The following is a 22909-nucleotide window of genomic DNA, read 5'->3' as shown; positions in this document are numbered from 1 at the left end:
GGTTAATGTGAGCGTCACTGAGTCACTTGTAATTCCACAGCCTGCAGCTCATGGTTAGAGAGGTGGATTTTAACTTGGAGAACAAGTCGGAGTCTCCGAGGCCATTCTCAACCTCCTGAAGGGTGGTAATCCGCAGCCTGCGTGGGTGTCTGAGAACAGACGTGGGCCCTTTCCTTCCCCCTCCTCTGGAGGAGAGCGGTACCTTCAGGCTGAGGCAGGACCTCTCAGTTATAGCGACCTCGCTTCTCAACCTCTCTCCCTGTCTCTCTCTCTCCCTGTATGCCCCGCCATGGCCCCTTTGGGGGACATACACGCCAGGGACTGTGTAACAGGGTCCCTCTTCCTGCGCCCACGTGGCCACTCCCTAGGCACATTTATATTCTCTCTTCTGTGAACAAGAAAGAAGTCCGAGTGACCGAGGCCTGCCTGCGCCTGCGCCGTGGAGAGCCGGCCTGGGTAGCTGAGAAGAAAGCAGAACGCGAAAGCGCCGCTGACCTCTGCCCGAGAGCCCAGCCGCAGCCCAGAGGACCGGTCCCAGGGCACTGCCCTGTTCAGCATTTCAAAGCCAGAGGCTCCCTGGGCACATGTCACCCTTGGCCTCACAAACAGGCTCGGGGAAAGCTCGGGAAAGCCTGGAGGAGATCAGAGGCTCCTTTACCAGCCCAAATCTCCTTAACAGAGCAGAGATCGGGAGACTTCAGCAGTCTCCCCTTCCAGTATTTCACTGCCCCAGCCCTAGTCCTGGGTTGTTCTCTCCCGCAAGGGAGGACAGAACAGCTCCCAGCCCTGCTGTCTCCAGAGAGGGGTCTCGCGCAGCATCTCTGGTGTCATTTCTGTGGTCGCTCGTTACGTCTTCAGCGTCTCCTTAGCTCCCTGTCACAGGTGACTGAGATTGAGAATGTGTAGAGCCAGGACTACCTACACAGTTTGTACGACCCAGGGTGACATGACAACACAGAGCTGCTTATTCAAAGAGCAGGAGAAAAGTACTGTTAAAGGTACTAAAATATGCCTGGATGGGCGAAATGCCCCCCGGGGGTGCTGTGGCGCTGCCAGCCTGGGACAGGGCACGCAGCTGGGGTACGCACAGCTGACCCCAGCCCTCCTTGTCTTTGCATTCGGGCCCCTGCCAGGAGGTGGCAGCAAATGGGGAAGTCCAGGCCCTAGGATGCAAGGTGGCAGGGAAGCTCGTGGTCAAGACCCGGCTCAGGGAGGAGGGCCCACGTGGGAACCTCCATGTGTGGGTCTGTACTCCAGACCCTCAGCATGTGCTCCACTGTGATGCGCTTCACCACAAAACACACGTGTAAAGAGAAATTTATTGTGGATTTCCACACAGCTGCTGTAGGACATTAAACCTCAGGCGCCGGGCCCGTCTGCACGTGGGGTCCTGTGCAGTCACACAGGTCGCACACCCATAAAGCCAGCCTAGGTAGAGCATCTGGCAGATAAATAACGCATTTTTTTATCATCTTCCATGTGACTGGTGTTGGGGATGCAGAAATTCAAATGGCCTGTCCCCTTCCTACATTTCTTATATATTTATTATGTTAATCAAGCAGATAAATAGGAGTCTGAGGGATCAGTGTTTGCTGGCCAGGCTGGGAGAACAGAGAGGTGCCTCGCTGCCTAGAGGTGGAGGAGCAGAGAGGCAGTGTTGCCTTGGCGGATAAGCAGGCATTTGGCTAGAATTGGGGGGTAGGGGAACGTTTTAGTTGAGACAGGGATTTGCGTACATGTAGCTTGTGTGTAAGATGAACGCCGGCAGGGAGGTGGGGAAGTGAGGCGGAAGGGAAGGCAGTCATCCAGTGAGCGGCCACCACGGGTAGCTGAGAAGGACCCGCTGGGGGACACCGAGGGCAGGACGCTGCCTCGGAGCGCACCCCCCGAGGCTCTGTGCAGGGCACAGCGGACGCGTTCCTTAAAGAAAAGCGTGTGGGTTTGTGGAGGGGGGCGGGTCGCAGTGCCACACCTCTTTGGGAGATGAGGACGTGATTTCGGGTAGAAGCAGGAAGCCTGGCGAGGCTGGTGCATCACTCCAGGTGAGAGCTGACGCGTGCTCGGTCTACACGGCCGCCCTGGAGGTGGTGAGATGTGGCTGAGGGTGGATTGACAGCTGACCCTTGAATAACACTGGGGGCGGGGCACCTTGCAGTCACAAATGCGCACATAACCGCAGTTGGCCCTCCGTGTACGCGGATTCCCAGCGGTGGAGTTGACCCTTGAACACGGGTTTGAACCGGATGGGTCAACTGAAAAAGAATCACGTCTAAGTGGACCTGTGCAGCTCAAACCCATGTCGTTCAGGGGTCAGCCGTGTTTTGAGGGCGGAGCCCTCAGGATTTTCTGAGGACCAGATGTGGGGCGTGAAAGAGATGTCGAGGTCAAAGCGCTTGGCCCAGCAGCGGGATGGCGGACCTCAGACGGGAGAGGCAGGGGCGGCCTGCTCATGTCCTTGGCCCCTGTCAGATCAGGGTACGCCAGGATCCGATCTGGTCATGGGCACGAGTTTCGCAGAAGCAACATGGGGGTGGGTGGTTGATAGCCCCAGACAGCTGCTTTCGTAAAATGTCTAGTCTTTTTTTCTGACCTTGGAAAAGCGAGTGTTTTCTGCAAATTCCTTGACACTTTTCTTCCACACTTGCTTTATTGTCTAGAATTTGGTAGCCATGAATAGTGATTATTCCTCCACATTTTATATTTTTGTAGACTCTCTTTCCTGGTTTTTCTTTTGCCTATGTTGAAAGGAATATATGGCTTAAATTTTTAAACAAATGAGAAACGTAATACGAGGTCGTCTAGTGGGACATTAAGATCACGTGAACAGACTCGGGGGCCAGACCTGTGTTCACATAGTGGTTCTGTCCCTTTCTACTGGGGATGTAGCCCCCGCTTGCCTCATTGGGGTGTGGTCAGGCTTCAGTGGGCAAATAGATGGAAGGCGCTGGATCGGTGCCTGGCACATAGTTGGTGCTCAGTGAGAGTTAGAAACTCATCACGATACAGAAACAGGCCCACTGTCGACGTTAGGAACATGGTAGGGGGAGTATGGGACACTCTGGCAGCTCTTAGGAGGAGGGGCCCCAGCCCTAACGTAGGGAAAGGGAAAGACTTCCTGTGGCAGGTGATCTGACAGCTGAAGCCTTGGAGAGAGTTACCTAGGGGAACGATGGGCAAGGGTGTCCGGCGCACGCAGAGCCTCTGGAGCAAGCCCCACACCTGGCTGGGAGCCAGGGAGTTGTGTGTGGGCTCCGAGGCAAGGCCGGAGAAGGACTGTGAGCCATTTGAAACATTTTAGGGCCTGTGGGCTTTTTCCTAAGAGACTTAATCCTAAGAAAGTGATGCTCAGGAGTGTGCTGCCCTTCTCCTGCTGGCATGTTTAGATTCCTGGAATTCACAGGTGTTTTTAATATTGTAAATCTTGAGCCACAGGCTACCTTTAGTTTAGTCAGTGTGTTCTGAGTGGAAAGTGAATGTGGATAAGGAAATTGTCCTGCCTGCCTTCATCTTACAGTGGAGCCGGGGCTCCAGCAGTCTTAGCTCTGGGTCCTGTTACTCCTGTCTGCTCTCAGGCTGGGGGCCAGCCCGTGCTTTGTGTGGCACTTTCCTCAGCAGAACCGTAGCTAAGTCCAGAGACAGCCCTTCCTTCAAACAGCTGAACTTTGGCTTTGAAAAGCAGCAAGACAGAATCAACTCTTCACATACAAGGGATTCTCAAAGTTGAGTAGCTGATTGCTCCTTAGCAACTGCTGAAGCCAGAGGGCAGTGGGGTAACGTATTGAAAGTCCTGAATGGAAAAAAGAGAAACCTCAGCAAAGAGTTCTGTATTCTATAATAGTATTCTTCAGTATTGAAGGAGAAATTAAGATATTTCCTGATAAACAGAAGCTGAGGGAATTTGTTACCAGCGGACCAGCTATACAGGAAATATTAAAGAAGTCCCTCAGGCCGAAATGAAAGGACGTTAGACAGTCATTTGCAGCCATAAGAAAAAAAATAAACACTAGTAAAGGTGACCAGCGTTATTGTGCTTTTCGTTTGGTATGTAACGTCTTTGTCTTTTGTGTTTTAAAAGGCAAATGCATTAATCGGTAGTTTTAAATCTGTGTTAACGGGCATACATTATTTAAAGCATGGTCTGTGACGACAACTGTATAAGAGGGGCGGGGCCAAGATACACAGCAGCAGGGGGTTTGGACACTGCTGGCACTTAGCTTCTCAGACCGGGTCGGCGCGGGTTTCTCGTTTTCGGGGTCACCGAATCCTTTCTTCTGCCTGCTCAAATCTGCCGTTGGGTGCCTCTATGTCACTGTTTGATCTAGGTTGTTATACATTGTTAGTAATTGTAATCTGCAAGCTAACCACTAAGGAAATAACTTATAAAATACGCAGCAAAGGAAAGAAGAGGGCATCAAAGTGGCACACTATGGGATACAGCCAGATCAACCAAATACCAAAAAAGGCAGCAGTGGAGGCATCGAGGACCAAAAATCATCCAGGACATTCAGACAACAACTACATGGTATAAGTAAATCCTTCCTTATTAGCAATCATTAAATACAAGTGAGTTAAACTCTCCTATTAAAAGACAGAGATTGACAGATTAGAATTCCTCTATATGCTGTCTCCAGTCCATCTGTCTGCTCTCTACTGAAAACTTTAGCTATACCCTACACTTCAGATGGAAGAACACAAAGAGGTTGGGAGTAAAAGGATAGGAAGAGGTATTTCATGCTAGGTAGTAACCAAACGAGAGCTGGAGTGGCTCTGTCGTTATCGGACAACATTAAAAAGGTCACAAGAGACAAAGAAGGACGTTGTATACTGACTGATAAGCGCTTTAGTACAGCAGATGATATGACAGTTATAAATGTGCATATCACAACAGAGCCCCGAAACATACAAAGCAAAAAATGGGCAGATTGAAATGAGAAACAGAATTCAACAGTAACAGTTGGAGACGTCAGGATTCCACTTTTGATAGTGGGTGGGAGAAGCAGACACGGTCGGGGTCGGTAAGGAGACGGAGGACTTGAGCAACACCGTGAACCGGTCGGACCTGACATATATATAGACACTCCACCTAACAACGGCAGAGTACATATTTTTCTCAAGGGAACATTGAACATTCTCCAGGATAGACTATATGGTAGGCCACAAGCAAGTCTTAATGAATTTTAAAAGACCGAAATCATACAGAATATCTTTTCCAGTTGTTGTGGAAGGAAAACAAAAATCAGTACTAGAAGGAAAATTCACAAATATTTGGAAATTAGAAAATACCTTGAAATGATGAAAATAACACAACATACCATAACTTAGAGATGCAGCGAAAGTAATACTGGGAGGGAAATTTATAGCTGTGAAAAGGACTCAGGACTCATGTCTACAGTTTATGAAGAACTATAAATCGGCAAGAAAAAGACAGTTGACCTAATTTAAAAAATATTCAGAAGAATTGGAGCTTCACAAAAGAGGATCTATCCGAATGGCCAATAAGAATATGAAAGAATTTCCAGCATTGTTTGTTACACATTGAAACCACAGAGACATACCGCTACCTCTGGCTCTAAATGAGTACAGTTCATTGGACTGACAGTATCAACAGGCGGCCAGGATTTGGAGCAGTTGGAACTCTCGTCACACTGCTGGTGGGAACATAAATTTGTATAGTTACTTTAGAAAACTGGTATTAGCTACGAAAGCTAAGCATATATTTATAACCTAGAAATTTCATTTCAGGAATATACCTCACAGAAATGAGTGTTTTTAGCCAACAAAAGCCATACGTAAGAACAGCCATAACAGTAGCTCATGCCGGACACAGCCACGTGCTCCTCAAGTAGAGCAGTGTCCCGTGACGTGTTCGTTCGGGGGAGTCGTGCGTGTGTGGGGAAGGACGGCCTGCGCACGCAGCAGTGCGGACGTGTGCGGCAGCGAAAGCGCGCTGTGGAATCGGTGGTTTCTCTTACGAGCCATTCACGTGCGGCAGACCCACTGTGGTCAGGAGTTCCAGCAGCGGTTTAGGGGGTGCCCTTCCCTGGGCGGGCGTGCAAGGCTGCCTTCAGAAGTTCCAGAAATCTTCTACAGCTCGATCTAGATAGTGGTTACACAGGTGTATGCATCTGTAAAAGGTCAGCGCTCTGTATACTTAAGATTTGTGCATTGCGTATCTAAGTTAATTCTCAGTGAAAAATGAAGGTTTTTAAAAAGGAGACCTGAAACAAAATGCACATCCATTTTCCAGCTGTTTCGTGTGAGGCCCGGGTGTTTCCTCTGTGTGCGGTGGGGCCGTTCAGCGTGGTCTGGTGTAAACCGCAGCCTCCGCGCGGTCCCCAGTTTTCACGTCTGTCCCTTAAAATGGGAACCGTTGCTGCAGTTTTATGGTTCTAACGTTTCGTGCGTTCGCGCAGTCCTGGCGGCCACCGCCTCTGCCATCTTGTCCTCACTCGTGTCTCCTTCTTGTTCATCCCAGCTGCCCACTGCTGAAACTCCCCTTGCCGGGGACAGGACCCGTGGAGTTCACCACCCCAGTGAAGGACTACTCGCCCCCGCCTGTGGCCTCTGACCACAGACCAGGAGACCCTAATGAGCAGCCGGAGTGGGTAGGTGCCCAGTGTGTCCCTGAGGAGAGCCCCAGGGGTCGGCCGATGCCAGGGCTCTGTGAGTGACCCGTGGTCAGCTCTTGATGGGTGAATACAGTGCTGCTTTGGCAGCACGTACACTAAAATCGGTGAACACATGTACTTGAACAGCTTTACGGAGACGCCAGAAATATTGAGTAATACATTTAATGAATAATCTGTTTTGAAAGGAAGTACCAAGTGACGAAGACGTGTGACCGTCCTAGAAAAACAGGGGTCTGTGGTTGTAGCTGTGGCCAGCTGGGTCTGGGTTCATACCCTGGCGGCCTCCGCACAGCGGACGGGTGCTGGGCAGCGCCCTGCCAGCAGGCCATGTCCTGCTTGCCCTGTGAGAGTGTTCAACCCTAGAGAGTGCTCTGTCGTCAGAGTCCCTACTCCATCTGATATTTGTAATGCACACCTACTTTTTCCAGGTTTGTTGGGTCCTATTTTATTCTTACAACCAGGTAAAAAGTACAGCATGCTGTTTTTTAAAAATCCCTTTTATAGTTTAGGAAACTCGTACCCAGAGTGACAAAGTCCCTCCATTACTAGGTTTACGTGGGGTCAGCACTGGATTAGGGCCCAGGCCTGCTGACCCTGAGCCCACTGCTGCTTCCGGACCGTGCTGTTCTCAGGGGACTGTCACTGCGCGGAGCGCTGATGCACACGGGAGGAGCGGCGGGGCTCAGGTGCAGGCCCGCGCTCCCCGTGGCTCTGGACTCGGTATTTGGAAATCCTGCAGGTGTGGTTAGCTCGTCTGAAGCTTTGACCTGTCAGGTAACAGACCAAGTGCCTTCCTGCACGCGTCATGCTTTGGTCCACCGGACTTGTGCGGCACTCGCCGAGCCTGTTGTTGGGGAGGAAAAGCAAAGCTCAGGGGACTGAGCTCTTACACACTCACACACACACACACACGCACGCACGCGCCCCCTTCCCTCTGGCACATTCCTTCCTGTTTCCTTTTCGGGTAAGGTAGCAGCCAGGTAACTCGTTATCAGCTTGGCTCTGCCATTGCTGAAACAGAGACATAACCGGTGATCTAGATAGGTACGTGTTAAATTACGCGCGGTGTCAGTGGGAAGTGCATAGTTGGTCTCAATGGGACTCTGTCCCTGAAGGCCAGAGGGAGCATGATCCGATGTCGGTAGAGACCAGTTCTGTACCCTCATGTCCCAGCTTGACCTGGGCTCACCGTGGAACCTTGGTTCAAGCCTTTTACCTTCATTAACCTCTTGATGCAGTTTTACCACATAATGGAAGTGACGGTTCCTGGTCACTTGGGGGTTACTTGTGTGTGAGCTCTTTAAACTTCCCTAGTGCCCTTTGTCTGGGATGCGGACAGTAATTGGGTGTACAGATTAACTCGAGGGCTCAGGATTCAGAGCAGTGTCCGTTTTCTCACGTTCTGATTGGAGCCCCCGTCCCTTGAAAGACCAAGGAGACCCAGGCCGCGGTTCAGTCACCTGTTCTCATGCAGCTCAGCGGTCAGTCACCTCACGTCCGTTGACTGTCCATGGTAAAGACACAGGTCAGTGATACAGGGATGGTAAGGACCGCTTTAGTTATAAAGAACAGAAAACTCAACCCAAACCAGAGTGAGCAAAAAAGGAGTGTTTTGGGTCACATAACTCATAGCCAGGAGCAGGGCCCACTTCAGGACAACCTGGTTTGGGCCTCGAAGGAGTCCGCCTGTCAGCCCCGGGTCAGCGCCCCTCTCGGTCTGCCTTACGATGGCTCCAGCAGCTTCAACTCCATGTTCTTGCAACATCCGGTCCAGTGGAGGACGAGAGAGTGCCCATTTGGCTCCGATGGGGTTATCTGCCTGTCCCTGTGCCAGATCCCGTGGCCGAGAGGGGTGCTGTCGACTGGCTTCATCGCCAGGCGGAGAGTGAGAGGGTGGCCGCCGATGGACGGGTTGGCTTGGGCGCTGGGCGGCACAGCGCGGGCATCTCCGCCCACTAAGGACCCAGCGTCCTTCACGCCTCCGTTCGTTCCTTCCTTCCCCACGTGTTTACGGCACGTCTGCAGCGGTGTGCCTGGCAGGGCGACGGGACACACAGCCTCACAGTGCCCGGGAGGTCCCAGTGTGGTTAGGAAGGGAAGACAAAGGTGTCAGTTTAAAGTAAATGCACTAGGCGTCAAAGGGACACAGGAGCCACCTGAAAGAGCTCCCTGTAGCCAGTGCTGGAAAGGAGAATGTAGTTCGCAACAAAACAAAGTAGTGTTGATTACAACCCGAAGTGTAAAATAAAGGTGAGTCCATGCGGTTGAATAAGTAAATGGGAGTGAACAATTCTAAATAATTTATGCAGATACTTTGCCCTCAGGGAGGTAGAATATGACGCTTTTTCCTTAAGTGTGAGCCGTGCCTAGTGACTTCCTTTCAAAGAGTACTGTGTGGGGGGGACAGGAAAGTCACTTTACAGCGGAGAGCCTGACATACCTTTCCCGCAAGCTGGTCAGGGTCATCATCGACAACGATGGATCGAGCTGATAGTACCTACCCGTGATGTGTGGCAGGAAGGGCGCTTCACTTCTGTGGTCTTTCTCCCCCAAACCGAGAACCCCACTCTAATGAGACAAACACAAGACGAATCCCAGCTGAGGGACTTTCATATAATACCTGACCAGCACTCCTCAACTCGGTCAAGGTCACCAAAAACAAGGAAAGGCTGCAAAACTGTGTCTGAGGAAAACCAAGGCGACCAGATTGTTTCGTTTTTACCTAGCATGCTTTTCCTCTCCCAAGATCTCATCCAGGGTAATACCTTGTGTTTAGCAGGTATGTGTCCTGAGGCTTCTCTTGGCTATGAGTTTCTCAGCCTTTCTGTGTTTTTGGTGACCGTGACAGTGTCGAGGAGTACTGGTCAGGTGTTTTGCAGGGTGACCCTCAGGTGGGATCTGTCTCTTTCCCTAGATTAGATGGGGGTTATGGATTTTTGGAAGGAGGACTGTAGAGCTGAACTGTCATTCTTTTCACATCCATCAATATCCTAAATTATTTTTGAAGTTTCCGTACATTACAGTTCAGTCTTCTGTAAAGTTTTTGGTACTGTCAGGTGTTTAAGAAGTTTTTCTAATAGATGAATACAGAAGTCTCGCTGTGGTTGTCACTCGCATTCCCCAGATGCCTGACATCAAGCGCTTGCCGTATACGTGTGTGTTCCTTTGTGATGTCTGTGTTTAAATGTTTGCCCATTTTGAATTGAGTTTTGATTTTTTTTGAATTGTACTTTCTGCATGTTGGAGTTGACTCTTCCTGTATATCTCTCCATCTCCCTGTTTGCCGAGGTTTTCCCACTGTGGGGTGACAGCTGCACCCTGCAGTTGCATTTTGATGTGTCCTCCAGGGAGGACTCAAGTCAGCTCTGCCAGGCCCTCGCACCCCGAGTTGGGCCCATCCCGCGTTGGAGTCACTGTGGTCAGTGGCCTCGTGGGCTTGGGGGAGGGCAGTTCCCTCTGGGAAGAGGAATGTTTTTACAAGAGGAAGAGAAGAGCAGAGCAGAAATGATAGCCTTCCCATTTCCCAGGTACGTGGCCTTGGCATGTTACTTAACAACTTTGCGCCTTAGTTTGGGGATAATAATTATGCCTCCGTTATACATTATCTTATACATTATCGTAGGGTTCAGCGAAAGAATCAAAGGTTAATTTAGTGCAGGGCTTAGACCATCATTTGCATTCCACGAATGTCTGTGGAGAGGAGGGGAGCAAAGGTTTTGCCCGCACTGCCCTTGGGTGAGCGCCAGCCATGAACTCCTTGTCCTTCACCCCTCAGCTCAGACGTCACTCCCTCCAGGAAGCCTTCCCTGCTCTGCTGCAGATCTTCTCCCCTGTGCTCTGTATTGTGACCCAGTGAAGTCATGTTTTATTCAAATTCGTATAGTCCGATGTTTTGCTCATAGATACTCAGGGATGTTTCTTGTTGAATGAAGGAACAGCATGGTTTGTTCAGGAGACAGGGAGTCTGGAGCGAGGCCTTTTTCTTGGAGCACAGTAGGTGGTGAGGTAGAGGTGGGACCAAGTTGAATCCTAGACTATGGAGTTTGAACTGTAATTCTGCAGGCAGTGAGAGGCTGTTCGATGAAAAGTGGTGGTGAGAAGATCCGTCTTATTGAACTTGGAGCCTGCGATGATCGTGCCCAGGAGAAGAATGGGGGCGTCTGAAAGAGGGGCGGAGATGGAGCCTAAGGAAACGCCCAATCCAGTGGCAATAGTTTCAAGACCAAACGATGCAACTGGATAAAGCTAAGATGTTTTTGGCCAGACACTTCCCCGGATGGCCACACATGTTTGGTTCCCCCAGTGATGTGGTGAGGTTGGAGGTTCTTCCCGCCCCATCCCCCACCCACACACACAGTGAGTAAGAGAGGCCTGGAGAGTGTTGAGACCCTTGTCCAAGGCACACAGCCAGGCGTGGAGCTGCAGGTTGAACCCGGGTGGGTCCCCTGAGCCTGCCCGTCCCAGCACACCACGCCCCCTTGCCTGTCCAGGGATAGAGGACAAGGAGCAGGAGCGCTCTCTTCTGGGGGTCCTCTGCGTCTCGTTCTGAAGGGAGCCCCCGTATGTACGGGTGGAAAAATAAAATGCCTGGGGCTCTAGGTTGCTCCATCTAAATGTGAAGGAAAGAGTGTGTTTTTTAAAAAACAAGCCCGAGTTCTCCTGTACTGGCCAGCCTACCCCGGACAGGTCACCCCGAAACCTGAAGCTCACATACAGGTCCACAGAGGCGGCCGGGCTTCCAGGGCCAGCATCACAGTGCTCATGTTGGCTGTCTGAGCCTGGACGCGGGGTGTCCAAGGAGCCCTGGTCGCAGGCCTCACTGTGAACGCCGGTGGCCAGAGATCCCAGGGGTCCCCAGGACCTCAGCTTACCCACCATGTTACTTGTTCTGGGCCTTTCCATTGTGTCCTTTTTCCATGGGAACTCGCATGGTTTACAAAGACCCAGATAGGTTGGCTAGAGAAAAAAAAATCAGGCTTGGGCTTCGGGCAGCTCTGGGCTTTAATCCCGGCCTTGCTGCCTATCAGCTGCGTGTCCTTGGACACAGCCTTTTCTCTCTCTAAGCCTTGGGTTTTTATCTGGGTCCTGTTGTTCAGGGTCTGTGACAGGCTGCAGTCCAGGTGCCAAGGCTGCAGTCGTCCCAGCCGACTGGGAGGCTCTGCAGCTAAGCCCCCTTGGGGGCCGGCGGCCGCAGGCTCCTGCCAGGCCGCTCCCCTGGGACTCTGCTCCTCACCGCGTGCTGGCTGAAGGGCCCCTCCATTCATTGCCGCATAGAACTTTCTGGAGCAGCTCACGGTAGTGCTGACTTCATCAAAGTGGTGGCTCCAAAAGAGGGCGGAGGGAGAGTCATTGTCTTCTTTTTTCTTCCAAATTTATTTTTATCGTGGCAAAACACCAGCAGCGTAAAATGTATCACCTCGACTGTTTTTACGGGCACCCTCGGCGGTGCCCGCCGCACTCACGGTGCCGGGGCTGTGCAGCCAGCGCACGGCCGTCCCCACGGCGCTCGTGAGACGGAAACCCGGCCCCGTTCCCCTCCCCCAGCCCCTGGCGGCCGCCCTCCGCTTTCTGTCTCTGTGAACTCATAGAAGTGGGGTCGCACAGGGGTTTGCGACTGGCTTATTTCACTCAGTGTAACGTCCTCACGGGATAGTCTTTCGTAACATAATCTCAAATGACGTCTCATCACTTTTGTTGTATTGTCTGTCAGAAGCAAGTCACCTGCCCAGCGCCCTCTCAAGGGGGAATTCCAAGGGCGTGAGCACCAGGAGGCGGGGGTCACGGGGGCCATGTTAGGAGACCGCCTGCCCCAGCGAGGGGGCTCCCCTCTGTGCCGAGGGGCATCTGGGCTCCACTGGCCTTTACGCTTCCTCCGTCACCCACTTCAGATACATGTCACCTCCGTTGCCATGTCTGTGTCTCGAATGTCAGGAGGGGTCATGATGGGCCCAGCACAGTGAGGGGCGGCCCCGCCCACGTCCCTGGTCGCGTTTAGTGCCCGCCTGCCTGCTTTCCCGCCACCAGCATCTGCATCTCCTTTGTCAGAGGGTTTCTGGCACAGAAGGCCTGAGCATCGTGCCTGGTAGGAGCAGCCCTCACCCAGCAACTGCAGGAGTTGGCACGTAACGCCTCAGCTCTGATCCGCAGGTGGGGTGACGTAGCTAAACCCCGGCGTCCACAGCGGTCACTTGCTCAGTAACACGCCTTCACTGGCTGCCTTCTTTTCCCTGCTTCCGTCCGTCTTCTCCTCCTCGTGGTTCCTGCACGTCCCAAATAAACCACGCGTCTCGGGTCTACTGGGGAAACCCAAAGGAGGCTAGAATGACAAGCGTTAGGCCAGCGCCTGTTGAGTAAACCACTGTGAGGGGATTGCGATGCCTAGAAGAGGCACGACTGCTGGATTTGACTTTGATAGTCATGTCAAAAGGTGGCACCGAGATCTTGAAAGAGCTGGAAAGCTGTGGGACAGCTGCCTGGAAAGTTCCGTTGGGACCCAGGGTGAATAGAGCCGGCCAGCAGAGGGAGGCCCAGCCAGGGCCGGGGAGCCTGGCTGTGCAGGGGGCTCCTTTCTCTGGGGTTTTTGTCTGGGAAGGCGTACCAGCTGGGGCGTGACAACCAATGAGCAGTGGATTTTACCCAGGACTGGTGGCAGGTCCAAGGGCAAAGTGGTGTCAGGGGCTAAGTGGTCCCATATTCCTATGAAAATATGATGAAAGTCATGGTCCTCACTCCTAAACATGATATGATAGTAACATAAGCATTGCCAAGTAGAAATCTGAATGGATTTGGGGAGCTCGGTGTTCCTAGAACTCCTGGCTCTATTCCCGGAGCCTAGAAAGAGGCTCTGATGCTGAAGTCTGTCTGTCTTAGTACTTTGTTGAGACAGTGGCTGGGGCCGAAGGGCCCTGGCTGGGGAGCGGGAAGAACCTGGGCAGTAAGGGGGCTGGAGGCGGACTGAAGGACCAAGGCGCTGTCCCACCTGGAAACTAAGGGCTCGGTCACACAGGCCCAGTGGGCCTGAGGGCGGAGGTGGAAGGTCCAGATGAGCACTGGGCGGAGGAGCTGGTATATTCAGTCACAGCCTTGTGCCCAATGGGAGCCAGCCTGGCTGGGGCTGGAGGCTCCGCAGTGCCATGCTGGTCCTGGGTGACATGCTGTGTCCTTCACGGGCTTTGGGGGTGATCGCCTGGGAATGGCTCTCACTGTAGAGCTGCCGGTCCCTGGACAGCCCTTCCCGGACGCAGGCCTGTGTGATGAGCTGTTTCAGGTCAGAGCTTGTGGCAGCCAGCTCCGCCCAGATGCTACCTCTGTGCCTCCTGGCAGCTTCCAGCGGGCTGAGTCTGGTGCAGAAGACAAAGCGCGTGAGGCCTTCTGTCCCCAGAGCCTTTGCCAGGACATGGCTTTGTAACCCTGAGCTTCACAGAGGCTCAGATTGTTGCTTCAGGTCGTTCCTTTGTGTCCGGGGGACCAGAAGGCCGTAACTTGCTCTGTGTTCAGAGTCTTGACCCTGGCTTTGTGATAACCTGGAGTAGGGCATCACCGAGTGGCTAAGCGGCCAGCTTTTCGTTCCTTTATCTGCACTCCTGCCCTCGGAGTTCCTAGTTGTGGCCCGGGCATGGAGACAGCCCCCCATCCCTCAGCCAGGCCAGGCTCTCTCCCCCTGCATCTCACGGCACGTCCCGACTATGGGCAGTCTTTCTCTGTCTCCATTTGGATGACACTAACCCCAGATTGTCTTCTAGAACAGGGGTCCCCAGCCCCCGGTCCACAACCTGGTACAGGTCGCTGGCCAGTTAGGAGCCGGGCCGCACAGCAGGAGGCGAGTGGCGGGCGAGTGAGCGAAGCTCCACCTGTGTCTGCAGCCGCTCCCCAGCGCCGGCATCACCGCCTCAGCCCCATCTCAGATCCTCAGGCATTAGATGTGTATAGGAGCACCGGTCCCTAGCGCCACAAAGGTTGGGGACCGCTGCTCTAGAGCACTGCTTTAGTCAGGCCACCCTGCTCCATCTCCGAGACACTCGGGGGCTTTTCTCTAGGTCAGCCACACGTCGTCCTCGCCACCTCTCATTTTAGCTGTGACTTCTGTTCTCGTCGACGGGACTCCCGTGTGCTGTCCAGCTGGGTGTGCGCTCAGCGTCCCTTGCTCCTCAGAGGCCCTCCCTGCCCCCCCACTCCCCCCCACTCCCCGTGGCTCCACTCAGCACTGCTCCTGGTCTTTAGTCTCCTGCGTGTTTTGGGGGCGCTCCACGACATGCCCAGCACTGGCAGTTAGTCCTCGCCTACTACTCGTGTGGACACTTTGGTCGCTGGAGTGCCTGTTATTTGCTCTTTGAGGGCAAACGGTAGGTTCTAGTGGGGCCAGTGTGGACGTTCAGTGAGGAGGCCTGGGTTTACGTCCTCACACAACCCTGCTCAGTCCTGAAACCCTAGACGTCGCCTCGCTTCTCATAGGAGAGTCATGGGGGTCAGCGGAATGATGTGCCACAGCTGTCTGCCGCTGATGTGGCCACTGCCACCTGCTCCCCGCGTGCACTGCTCATGCACACGTGGGGGGGTCCCTGCTCCTGATGCTGCAGGGGAAACGTCATTGTCCCCCTTTCATGATGAGGGCACTGAGACTCCGCAGTCACAGACGTGTCCAAGGCCACGCAGTGGGAGAGCAGGGCTTTAGAATCGGGTCGTTGGACCTTTAAAACCCGCTGGCCTACAAGTGGCAAAACCAGCGTCAGTCAGGCACATGCCTTTCTGGGAGTTCCGGTTCTGTTGTGGGGCTAGCAGGTGTTTTCTGTAAAGGGCCAGATGGCAGGTGTTTTAGGCTTTGTCATGAGCAGTCGCCTTACCGTCAAGTGCACGAGAGCTGCCACGCACAGTGCGCAGTGGAGTGGGCGTGGCCGCGTTCCAGGGAGACGTCGGTCAGAAAAGCAGGGGCCAGGCTCGAGGTCGCCTGTGGGCCATGATTTGCTGACCCTGGTCTATTGGGAAATGTTAAGGAAAGTGGTTCGTAGATGGGGGGAAAAGCCCCTCGCAGACACCTTCATTTCTGAAGGCTTGTCCTTTGGGCCACACAGTGCCCGTAGTAGATGCTCAGTCTGAACGTGGACCCGTGCTCCCCGCTCCTGGGCTCAGCCCACCTTCCTCCCCCTCCCACTTCTGCAGTATGTGGGCGCCCCGGTGGCTTATATCCAGCAAATATTCGTGAAGACCTCGGTGACCCCCTGGCACAAGGACCTCCTGGCAGTAGATGTGTTCCGCTCACCGCTGTCCCGGGCCTTCCAGCTGGTGGAGGAGATCCGGAACCACGTGCTGAGAGACAGGTACCTCTCTGAGGGGCCCCAGCCTCCCTGAGCCCTATTCTGTACTGCAGGGAGGTACGGTCCTCAGCGTGACCCCCTGAGCCAGCCAGCTCTGCAGAAGTCGAGCGAGCCGGAAGGCGGCGGGTGAGCCGGCGCGGCATCTCAGCAGCCTGCAGGTCCACTCTGGCCATGTTCCCCCCGGACCTATGCAGATGGCACAGAGAGAGCTCTGAGCTCCGTCCTCAGACAGAGAAGGTGTCCCTGGGCTGACCCTGTGACCAGCTGACTGGGAGCCAGCTGACTTGTGTCTCAGATGGCTCCCTGTGGAACGGTTATGATATGTGAGCATCGCGGTGGCGGCTGGGCTGATGAAAAGCAGGCTTAGCTGGGGCCGCGCTTCTGAAGCCCAGTCCGCTCTGCCGCAGCCGCAGTGGACGTCTGGAGTGTGCCAGCTCCACGGGCTGCTTTGCCACTGGGCGTTGGTTAATGAAGGGTTTTGACAGGTGCTTTGGTGAATGAAATGAAGCCCCTAATTTTCACCCTATCCGCTCTGCCCCGCGAATTGGCCAAGGTGTTTTAGCGTGTGGGGCTATGCATGCTTCCAGAACTGGCCTCTCTTTGGAGATGACTGGCCTTTGGGCTCCAGATGCACTTTGAAGGTCAGACAGCCACATGGTGGCTGTCGACTACCTGGAAGAACTTTCCCTGACTTCCCTAATCCTCAGCCTCTTTGCCAGATGTCTGGAAACTTGATGACGGAGGGTACCGCGTCTGCGCAGTGGGCCTGCCCTGGGCTGGCTGACAGAGCAGATGCCTCATCCTGTCTCCTGCACAGCTCTGGGACCAGGAGCCTGGAGGACTTGTGCCTGCAGGTGACCGACCTGCTGCCAGGCCTCAGGAAACTGCGGAACCTGCTGCCTGAGCATGGATGCCTGCTGCTGTCCCCTGCCAACTTCTGGCAGAATGACCGGGAGCGCTTCCATGCCGACCCTGACATCATCCGGACCATCCACCAGCACGAGCCCAAAACCCTGCAGACCTCAGCCACACTCAAAGGTACCCTCAGGGCAGGCTCTCCGAGGACCCTGGTGACGGTGGCTGTCGGTTGCCGTGCGCTCTTCGATGGGTGCTCTGGTGTCAGGGGTCACCCGTTTCCACGGTGGGAGTGGGGAGGGGCCCCGGTGGCCTCGCAGTACCTGCTGGCTTCTGCACGCAGACCTGCTGTTTGGCGTGCCCGGGAAGTACAGCGGGGTGAGCCTCTACGCCAGGAAGAGGATGGTCTCGTACACCATCACCCTGGTCTTCCAGCGCTACCATGCCAAGTAAGGCCGTCGGCGTGGCCCCCGCCTGGGCTGTGGGAGGACCTGGGCCTCTCTGGAAGCCTGGGAGTGGCCCCCGGGGACTTGCGGAGTGCAGGCTTCCTGCTGAAGTGTCTCTGCCCTTCAGACCGAAGGACACTCTGTCTGTCCACATTTGAGTGGCGTTAAGAGCGAGAGACTAATGCAGGGCTGGCAAATAGTGTCCTGGTGCCCCCACTGCTCTCTCTGGAGCCTAGGGCTGGGGTCCCCAGCTGGTTACTACTGAGGCTCGTGTGGTCTCAGAGTTCTTCCGAGCAGAGGGCCACGGGCAGCTCCCCGGCAAGGGCAGGGACACTGGCGGTCCCAGCGGAGTGGCGTGCTAGGCCAGGAACCGACGGGGGCACCCGCGACAGCGCCGTGATTCTTCCGGCGCCCCCGGAGGCTAGGGACGCTTCCCGTCCCAGAGAAGCTGCCTCCAACGCAGGGGGAGGAGGGGAGCCCTGACGGACCCCCTTCTACATGTCGTCTTTGTCCCTGGACTGAGAGGGACAGTCCACCCACGCCGCCCTGCTCCATGACCAGGTTCCTGGGCAGCCTGCGGGCCCGCCTGCTGCTGCTGCACCCCAGCCCCAACTGCAGCTTCCGGGCGGAGAGCCTGGTCCACGTGCACTTCAAGGAGGAGATCGGCGTCGCCGAGCTCGTGCCCCTGGTGACCACCTACATCATCCTCTTTGCGTACATCTACTTTTCCACATGTACGTCCCGGTGGGGGGGGGGCCCAGTGGGCGTTTCCAGGTCACTGGCACCCCTGCCTCTGGAAGCAGTTTGGGCCAGATGCAGAATGCGCCCTGGGCTCACAAAAGCCAGGGGCCTTGTCTCCCAGCTGAGTCTTGGGGGCTTGGGTGGGTCCAGGGCTCCTCGGGCTTCTCAGGAAAAGACCCCTTCCGGGGTAGGGTTTCCAAAGACACATCTTGTCCTCCAGACAAAGAAGTGGCCGTCCTTTCCTTCGGTTGAACCAGGACTTCCCTGACTTGATTGTCAGGGCCCAATGTGCCCCTGGAAGCTCAGTTGAGGGCTTTGTGTGCCAGGCTCTGGGGAGGCGCTGCCCTGATGTGCCCTCTCTGCCCTCCAGGCAAGATCGACATGGTCAAGTCCAAGTGGGGGCTCGCTCTGGCTGCCGTGGTCACAGTGCTCAGCTCACTGCTCATGTCTGTGGGGCTCTGCACGCTCTTCGGCCTGACACCCACCCTCAATGGCGGGTAGGTCCCAGCGGGCCATAGGGTGGGTCCTCAGGCCAGAGAGCCTCGCACCTCTGGGCCCGCCCTGGACTGGACGCTCGCTGTTACCCATATCTTCATAATGTTGTTTTGACATTTAAGAGAGATTTTCTTTACTTTGTAAGTTACCTGGTTTGTTTTCATATTATGTTTACATAGTGTATTGATATATAAAATACCGATGTGGTATGCGTGCATATGTACACGTGTGTGTTAGTGTGTATACGGGGTATGTATGTGTGTATAGATGTGTGCTTATGCATGGACGTATACGGCTATGTCCCGCATGTGTGCGTCTGTGTAAGTGTGTATATGGATGTGTGTCTTTGCACATTATATTTACACGTGCATGCTGCTCCATGATGGCATAAGCTGCAGATGGTGTGAGATAGAAGATACATTTCTTCCTCTTTTGCTCTTAAAAGACTTAAATGCCTAATTAGATAGGTCATTTTTAGAGTCAGCTTTTTTTGGGATGCAAGCACCCTCTGTAATCTGCGATCTCCCTGTTGCTGTCAGCTGCCCCTGCTGCGTCCCTTTGAATCCTGGCGGGCAGCCTTCCCCAGGTTTGCCTTTGGGCCTGGGCCCCGTGGCCCTGCTGGGGCCCAGCCCGCACTAACCACTTGGCCTGGCCCCTGCCTCGGCTTGTCAGACTGGGTGCAGAAACAGCGATTTTGTGTTTCCTGCTACTTTCCTTGCCCATTGGACACCTGCTTCCTTTCTGGAACCTCAGCACGCCCTCCCACATAGCTGTCTGCGCGTCTCCTCAGAGCCCTCGCCTGTGGCAGCCCTCACTGCCACGGCAGAGCGCTGCCAGGTGCACCCTGGCCATGGTTCTCGGCCATGGCCATTTCTTCTGGCGGGCAACGTCTGATGTGGGCTGGACTGGAGGCATGCGCTCTGGCAGCTGGGCGGCGGGGGGTGTCCTCCGGTCCTCCTCCCCCTGTGCCGGGTGGGTGGAGGTGGGGACAGCTGCCAGCCATGTGGCCTGAACGCTGAGCCCGTGTAGAGAGGCCCCGTTGGGCGTGGGCAGGGAGGGTGGGTTTCCACCTCTGCCTGTGGGAGTCGCTCAGCAGCCTCCACTGCGGGCTGCAGACCCCACAGCCTCCCCAGGCCCAGACCTGAGGACGAGCTGTGTGTTGGGGCCTTTCTCAGCACTGTCCTCCCCCAACCCCTCTGTCCCCAGCGAGATCTTCCCCTACCTGGTGGTGGTGATCGGGCTAGAGAACGTGCTGGTGCTCACCAGGTCGGTGGTCTCCACCCCCGTGGACCTCGAGGTGAAGCTGCGCATCGCCCAAGGTAACTGATGGGGGGTGGACGTGCCTGGGGGCGGGTGTGCCACGCCTCCTCAGGGAGCCCCAGGAACCCCCTTTGCTCTGGCCTCTAGCGTAATGGGGGGTCCGCGACCAGGTCCTGGCAGCTCATTAGCACGTACCCTGTGGGATTGTGGTCGCGGGTTTTGTCCTGGTTCATATGTCAGGAAAGCACACCTGACTGCTGCGAGGCCCAGGCGTTTAGTGGCCCCTGGCCCAGGCTGGCACCTGGTGATTTCTTCCTGCCTCGCTCCACAACCGTAGGCCTGGGGCTGGTCACTCAGAGATGCTGTCTCCACAGCTGCCAGAAAAGCCCCTCATGGCCTCAGTGGCAGGAGCTGGGGTTCTGGGGAGTAAAGAGGAGAGCCTAGGCCTGGAGGCCTGAACTCTTGTACCTCTTCCTCCCAACCCAGCCTGTGGGGACAGGGCTGGGGACAGCCGTCCTTCATTCTGTGAGCCTTCTGTGAGCCGTGTGCGGCCGGGCCCTGCACCAGAGGGGGAGTTCCGAGGGCATTCGGGGAGATGGTCCCTGCCCACTAGGCATTTACACCCTTACACTGCGACCATGTGATAGTGGGGGGCCCAAGGGCTTGCCACGGGAGGGGGTGAGGAAGAACACGGCTAGCTCTTTGCCTTGAGCCATGTGACAGGAGCGCATACTCAGGCCACATCTGTGCGGACCACACAGGAGCAGCACGTGGGGGCCGGATGTGCTGAAAGCAGCGGCACTGGGGTTTGCTCATCTCAGCACCGCACCCCTCCCTCGCCCTGAGGGCTCCGGCTCCGCCCTGTGCCCTCCACGCCGCCCTGGCCGCAGCAGCTGTGCGGTGACGGCAGCCCCTTGGAGCCCAGGCACCAGGGTCCTGAGGGCTGGGGCACTTTGGGGAAACGGCAGCCTCAGAAGGCTGCCTGCCCTCTCCACGGCCCCACCCTCTGAGGACCGCGAGGTTCTGTGCAGACACGTGGCAGGCAGAAGCCAGTGCTGGCCCCACGGCCCCGTTGTCTTCCGCAGGCCTGAGCAGCGAGAGCTGGTCCATCATGAAGAACATGGCCACCGAGCTGGGCATCATTCTCATCGGCTACTTCACTCTCGTGCCCGCTATCCAGGTAAGGCCCCGAGGCCCGCCGCCGGGCCGTGTGGGACCAGCTGCTGGGTTCCCCAGCTGTGCGGCTGTGCACAGGGTGCACCCCCCAACGCAGGCACCCTCACCTGCGCAGTGAGGCCTCTACGACAGTCGTTACCACCCAGAGTGCTGCCTGCTCAGAAGGACTCAGTGAGCCCTGGCTGAGCTTGGGATGGCGCTTCCGGCCAGGCGGGCTCTGCCGTCAGCCCTGCTGTCTCGTACTCTCAGTCAGCCATGTGGTCGACGGGGGCCTGGGCACCGCAGAGGCCGGTGGGTAGCTGTGCAGTTCCAGGAATCTCGTTACCCACGTCTCAGGCCAAACACTGGGGTCCTGAACCGGTCCCCCGCAGTAGAAGGGCCACCACTCATTGCCCAGCGTGTCCCCTGCTCTTGGCAGTGCCCTCACTCAGCTGTGGGGCTGGCGGAGGTCAGCCTGCCCTGGGTCGGAAGCCCAGGCCGCTGCCGACTGTCGAAGGAGCCGCCAGGGGGAGTGACTGCGGCATCCTCCCCTGGTCCTCCCCCAGGGCTGGCAGGCCGGCGCAGTGGGGGGCGAGCAGAGGGCACGGGGCTCCAGGTTCTTCCCCACGTGGCCCAGAGGGTATCTGCAGGACATGATGCAGTCTTCAGGCATCAGAGCTGACGTGGCTTGGGACGTGCCACTGTGCCGTCGTGCCCGTCATCGAAGCCGCGGGGGTGTGGCGGGGGCGGGGTAGGGGAGAGAGCGTGACTCTGTACAAACCTCGTCCACCGATAGAACTTGGGAAGCAGGGGCTTAGCCTTTTTCAGTTTTAGGACAGAATTAAGTTTCTCCTGGCCTCTCTCTCTCCCTTCATGGGTCCATTGTGGTGTTGGCCAGGAACCTGAGACCCCCGATATGGGATCAGGCCTGGGCCCTGGGGAGGTGGTGGTCCACTGCACAGCAGGCCAGGGGCTCAGGGGAAGGAAGGGCCTGTCGGGTCGCAGGCTGGTGGGGCTCAGCTTTCCGACTTGTGGAGAGCACTCGCCGCCTGGTCTGGATGGGGGGCGGGCGGGGGGGTGGGGGGGTCTCGGCTGCCCCCTGGTGGGGAGGAAGGGAGCTGCTGGTGCTGCCCCTGCTTGGCCGTTCCTAGATTCAGAACTAGCCTTCCCCTCTCTGCTGCGCCCCGCCTGCCACCAACCACCCCGCAGATGCTGAGGCGCCTGCAGCCATGGAACAGCTGCTCTGGGGTGCGGAGCCCTGTGGTCATGGCATCCCCTTGTCCGTTCTAATCGCAGGAGTTCTGTCTCTTTGCCGTCGTGGGTCTGGTGTCTGACTTCTTCCTTCAGATGCTGTTCTTCACCACTGTCCTGTCCATCGACATTCGTCGGATGGAGGTAGGAGTGGGCGAAGCCCTGCCCCGCCTTCCTCCCCAGCCCCGGCTGTGCCGGGGGGTCTCTGGGTGAGAGGTACAGACCCGGGGCAGGGGCCGTGGCCCCGCGTGGGGAGCCCCTGCGCAGAGGCCTCGGGCGCTGACCACTGTGCCTCCACAGCTGGCAGACCTGAACAAGCGGCTGCCCCCTGAAGCCTGCCTGCCCCCAGCTAAGCCGGTGGGGCGGCCAGCACGCTTCGAGCGGCAGCTGGCTGTGCGGCCGTCCACACCCCACACCGTCACGCTGCAGCCGTCCTCTTTCCGAAACCTGCGGCTCCCCAAGAGGCTGCGCGTTGTCTACTTCCTGGCCCGCACGCGCCTGGCGCAGCGCCTCATCATGGTACCTCCGGCCCCTGCCCTGCCCTCCTTCAGGGCGAGCACTCGGTTCCCGCCTGAATTTTGTGCTTTGCCTCGGAGACCGGAGGGGGTGGGGGCGGGGACGGGGGCGCGCTCCGCAGGCCCTCGTGGCCCATGAAGCCCACCCATGGGCAGCTGCCCACCACGCCGTCCTGCCCAGACCGCGGTGGCTTCTGAGGTGAAGAGCCTTTCTCTGGGAGAAGCAGCCCTGGGTCATCAGATAGGGGTCA

The 22909-nt window shown here is 56.2% G+C and overlaps 1 protein-coding gene across 3 annotated transcripts in view; it reads left to right on the top strand.

The window, feature by feature from the left end:
* The window catches only part of LOC107509118 (SREBF chaperone), a 52555-nt gene that overhangs the window by 24310 nt on the left and 5336 nt on the right, over positions 1–22909 (top strand). For all 3 annotated transcript variants that reach the window (XM_036218515.1, XM_036218514.1, XM_036218516.1), the window contains 10 exons: positions 6476–6605; positions 15786–15943; positions 16758–16978; positions 17139–17244; positions 17803–17975; positions 18353–18479; positions 19684–19796; positions 20823–20917; positions 22189–22287; positions 22444–22662. In XM_036218515.1, coding sequence (XP_036074408.1) covers positions 6476–6605; positions 15786–15943; positions 16758–16978; positions 17139–17244; positions 17803–17975; positions 18353–18479; positions 19684–19796; positions 20823–20917; positions 22189–22287; positions 22444–22662 — 1441 coding nt within the window. The remainder of the gene's footprint in view (positions 1–6475; positions 6606–15785; positions 15944–16757; positions 16979–17138; positions 17245–17802; positions 17976–18352; positions 18480–19683; positions 19797–20822; positions 20918–22188; positions 22288–22443; positions 22663–22909) is intronic.

This window comes from Rousettus aegyptiacus, unplaced genomic scaffold, assembly GCF_014176215.1.
Source record: "Rousettus aegyptiacus isolate mRouAeg1 unplaced genomic scaffold, mRouAeg1.p scaffold_m13_p_4, whole genome shotgun sequence".
Lineage (NCBI taxonomy): Eukaryota > Metazoa > Chordata > Mammalia > Chiroptera > Pteropodidae > Rousettus > Rousettus aegyptiacus.
This window is presented reverse-complemented; position numbering and strand designations above follow the sequence as displayed.